This window comes from Alexandromys fortis, unplaced genomic scaffold, assembly GCF_014885135.2.
Source record: "Alexandromys fortis isolate MF-2015 unplaced genomic scaffold, M_Fortis_MF-2015_v1.1 scaffold_26, whole genome shotgun sequence".
Lineage (NCBI taxonomy): Eukaryota > Metazoa > Chordata > Mammalia > Rodentia > Cricetidae > Alexandromys > Alexandromys fortis.
This window is the reverse complement of record NW_026067894.1, coordinates 5,584,864-5,588,541: the sequence shown is the minus strand read 5'-3', so window position 1 is coordinate 5,588,541 and position 3,678 is coordinate 5,584,864. Positions and strand designations below refer to the sequence as shown.

The 3,678-nt window shown below is 48.5% G+C and overlaps 1 protein-coding gene across 1 annotated transcript in view; it reads left to right on the top strand.

Moving 5' to 3' along the window:
- The window catches only part of Tcea3 (transcription elongation factor A3), a 24,027-nt gene extending 21,717 nt beyond the window's left edge, over positions 1 to 2,310 (top strand). Inside the window, exons 10-11 of the mRNA XM_050155476.1 lie at positions 985 to 1,056; positions 2,195 to 2,310. Coding sequence (XP_050011433.1) covers positions 985 to 1,056; positions 2,195 to 2,203 — 81 coding nt within the window. The 3' untranslated portion in view covers positions 2,204 to 2,310. The remainder of the gene's footprint in view (positions 1 to 984; positions 1,057 to 2,194) is intronic.
- The last annotated feature ends 1,368 nt before the right edge of the window (positions 2,311 to 3,678 follow it).

Here is a 3,678-nt window from a genome sequence, read left to right as displayed (position 1 = left end):
ATACATAATAAATAAATAAATAAATCTTTTAAAAATAAATAAATAAATAAATATGAGACTTTGCCTCAAAAGTGGGGAGGGACTAGCAGGAGCACTTTGCCCTCAGTATCCTGTGGCTACAGTGGAAGTATAGTTACCCATTTTATTTTCTGGAAAGTTCTCTTGAAGGGTTCCAGTTCTGGAATTGGGGGACATCTGTGTAAGCTCCTGTGTTCCTTCCTGTCTGTTCTAGACAGGGTTCTGGGCACTTGCACGGTACTGCCCTTCAGAAGTGAGCTGCTCAGCTAGCAATGTTTAAGTCTATCCTGCAAAAGCCCACTCCTGCTCTTCCTCCTTACCGCTGTGGGTGTGGCGACAAGGCTGACAGACAGCTGGAGCCACATACCAGCAGAGGGCTCTGCCCCCACTGCTGATCCTGGCAGACGCCACCAGGTTGCCTTTACAGAGAGTCAGAAGGGCAGCTGGAACTCCAGGGTCTTGGGGTGGAAACCCATGTCTCTGAACCTGAAGGACATAGAGGACTGGATATAGGGAAACACAGCATTACCCAACCCATCCTGGTGATCTGCAAGCCCCCTTTCCTCTCTGGGTCTCAGCCACTTGCAGGGTGATAATAGACAAGGTGATTTCCCAGGCACCTCTGCTCAGACAGGCATGTCAGATACAGTGTGTTCAGGGGGTGAGTCTGGGAAGGTTTCTTGTAAGATGTGAGGCTTGGAGCAAAAGAAGAGAAACGGGTTCAGAAGGCTCACCAAGAGTACAAGTACAAAGGCCAGGCTGAGGCAGTGGGATTCTGAGTGAGCGACGGATGACCAGAGGAAAAGAGATTATACATCCATGTCAAGGAGATTACCAAAGTCCTGTGAATATCAGTGACAGCCTGTGGGATTTGAATTTACTTCTGAAGATGGCGGGTGCCACAGCGGGCCCTAGAGTGGTGGTGGGGGGTGCGGGGACCTTATGAATGATTCTTCTCTCCGTTAGGTGCAGACGCGCAGTGCTGACGAGCCCATGACCACCTTTGTTTTATGCAACGAATGTGGGAATCGCTGGAAGGTCTGTATGCTCGTGTCTTTCCCCCTCCCCGTCATCCCCAGATGCTGCCCTCCATGAGGAATAGTATACGTACAGACAGGAAGAGGGCCCCGTGCTAGCAGGCGGGAGGCTCGCCAGCCTGCAGTACAGTAACGGTGGCAGGTGGTTACTGGGGAGGAAGTGTTAGTTCGGAAGGGCAGTAGCTGGGATGGGTGGCTGCTCAGAGTTTATTATAGGGTGGGCAAGGCTTTCTGTTAAACATGGATGGGCTTGGCTTCCTAGGGACCAGAGGGAAGGGGAACAGGAGCACTGTGCACTCAGACCAGACCTCTGTGAAACACTTTCACAAAGGCTATTGCCCTTGAACCTGGCCACACAAGGCTAAGATGGGGACGCTGAGCCCTGTCACAGTAGAGTAGCCCTGAGGTGACCTGAGTGTCCTGTCCATTTTAGGAAGCTCTGGAAAAGGCTTTTTACCACCAAGTGCTGTGACCTAGGGGCCTGGCTCCTGCAGGGGCAATGGTCTGGTTTTCAGTGGTGAGGGCCAAACAGAATCCTCCCAGATACTCTTTGCTGGGGGTGTGTGGCTCAGGCCTAGAGCATGTTCTGATATGAATGAGGTCCTAGGTTTGATCTCCAGTGAAACACACACACACACACACACACACACACACAATTATAAAAAATGTAATTTAAGAAGAACATAGAAAAGATACTGGGTGAAATGTATTTAAACACATTACCATGGCCTAGCAAAGATCAGTGTGGAGTAATGATGGTTGCTATGGGGAAAGGGTATATTCTGTCTGCTCTTCTGTGCCTGTTGGAAAGGCAGGACCCAAGGGAGGTTATATCTTGTCTTCTGACAGTATTTTTAGTTCATGTCCACTGCCATGTGGGAGAACTAAAGTCCAACCAAGTGGTCTGTGACCACCATGTTATTTTTGTTGTCGTTTTGAGTCAGGGACTTTCTATGTAGCCCTGACTGTCCTGGAACTCCTTACACAGACCAGGCTGGCTTCAAACTCACAGGGATTCACCTTTCTGTGCCTCCTGAGAGCTGGGATTAAAGGCAGGTAGCACCATGTCTGGCTGTATCCATCAGTTTGTCTATGAGACTCGATGAGACCTCTTACACGGTTGCCTCTTGGTTTTATAGTTCTGCTGACCGAATGACCCGCCAGGATAACAATAGACAAGGTGAGGAAGATCAAGCAGCAAGCACAGACCATGTAACCTGGAACAACAATAAAATTTCAAATGAGTTCTGGATGAGGCTAGGGTTTAGTGTGTGTGTGTGGGGGGGTGCCAATTACTAATTCGTCATGAAAAATGGTTGGCTCGCCCGGGCAATGGTGGTGCACGCCTTTAATCCCAGCACTCGGGAGGCAGAGGCAGGTGGATCTCTGTGAGTTCGAGACCAGCCTGGTCTACAGAGCTAGTTCCAGGACAGGCTCCAAAGCCACAGAGAAACCTTGTCTCGAAAAAAACAAAACAAAACAAACAAACAAAAAAAATGGTTGGCTCGTGGGATGTGATGCTTACCCCAGTACCTACACAGAATGTCAGCATCAAATCAGGAGTCTTATCTTTGACATGGCCTGGCAGATCTTTCGTTCCCTCTCCCCTATTGGAAAATAGCAGACTGGGGCTGGGAGTATAATTCAGTGGTTGGCCCTGGGCTCCACCCAGGATGGAATAGATCCATCCCCATATAGAGTAGAGGGGAAGGAGAGAAAAAAGGAAAGGGAGGGGTGGGTAATACCAAGCCTGGCATGGTGCTGTTTGCTTGTGATTCCAACTGCTTGGGAGGCTGAAGATGATCACCTGAGTCTGGGAGTTCAAATCCAGCCTAGGAAACAAACCCATCTCTTAATTTCCTTTATTTCATTTCCATTTTATTATTTTATTGCATTTTGAGATAGGATCTCATATAACCCAGGATAGACTTAAGCTCTGTGTGTGGTTGAGGATGCCTTGAACATCTGGTTCTCTAGCCTCCACTTTCAAGACTTGGGGTCCTAGGCCCTGTGCCACCAAGCCCAGTTTATTATGCTGGAGATTGAACCTAGGGCCTCATGCCTGCTAGGCAAGCGCTCTACCAATATAGTTACACCCCCAGCTCCATACACCACCTTTAAACAAAACATCTGGGCTGGAGAAATGGCTTGGTGATGAAACTGCTCTTTCAGAGGACCCTGATTCAGTTGCCAGCACCCACATGGTGTCTCACAACTATCCAAAACTCCAGGGGATCTGATTCCCTCTTCTGATCTCTGAGAGGACCAGGCATACATGTGGTAAATATACATTCATGTAGGCAAAACACTCAGAGAAATAAAATAAACCTAAAAAAAATTAGACAAAAAAAAAAATCCATGTGTGGTGGTATACATGTTGAGTCCCAGTGCTTGGAGGTAGAGGTGGGATAACCACAAGTTCAAGGCCAGTGTGATCTAAGCAATGAGTCTCTGAAGGCTGGCAGTGTGGTTTGGCTTCTGCAGATAGGAATCTCTTCCCAAACGCTGCTGTGTCCTGGTCATAGCTGGCTTCAAGGCCTCTGAGGCCTCTGGATCATTCCAGGCAGGAACAGACATAGCATGAAGGAGGGATTGCAGTACTGCCCATGACTTCTAGCCCCTT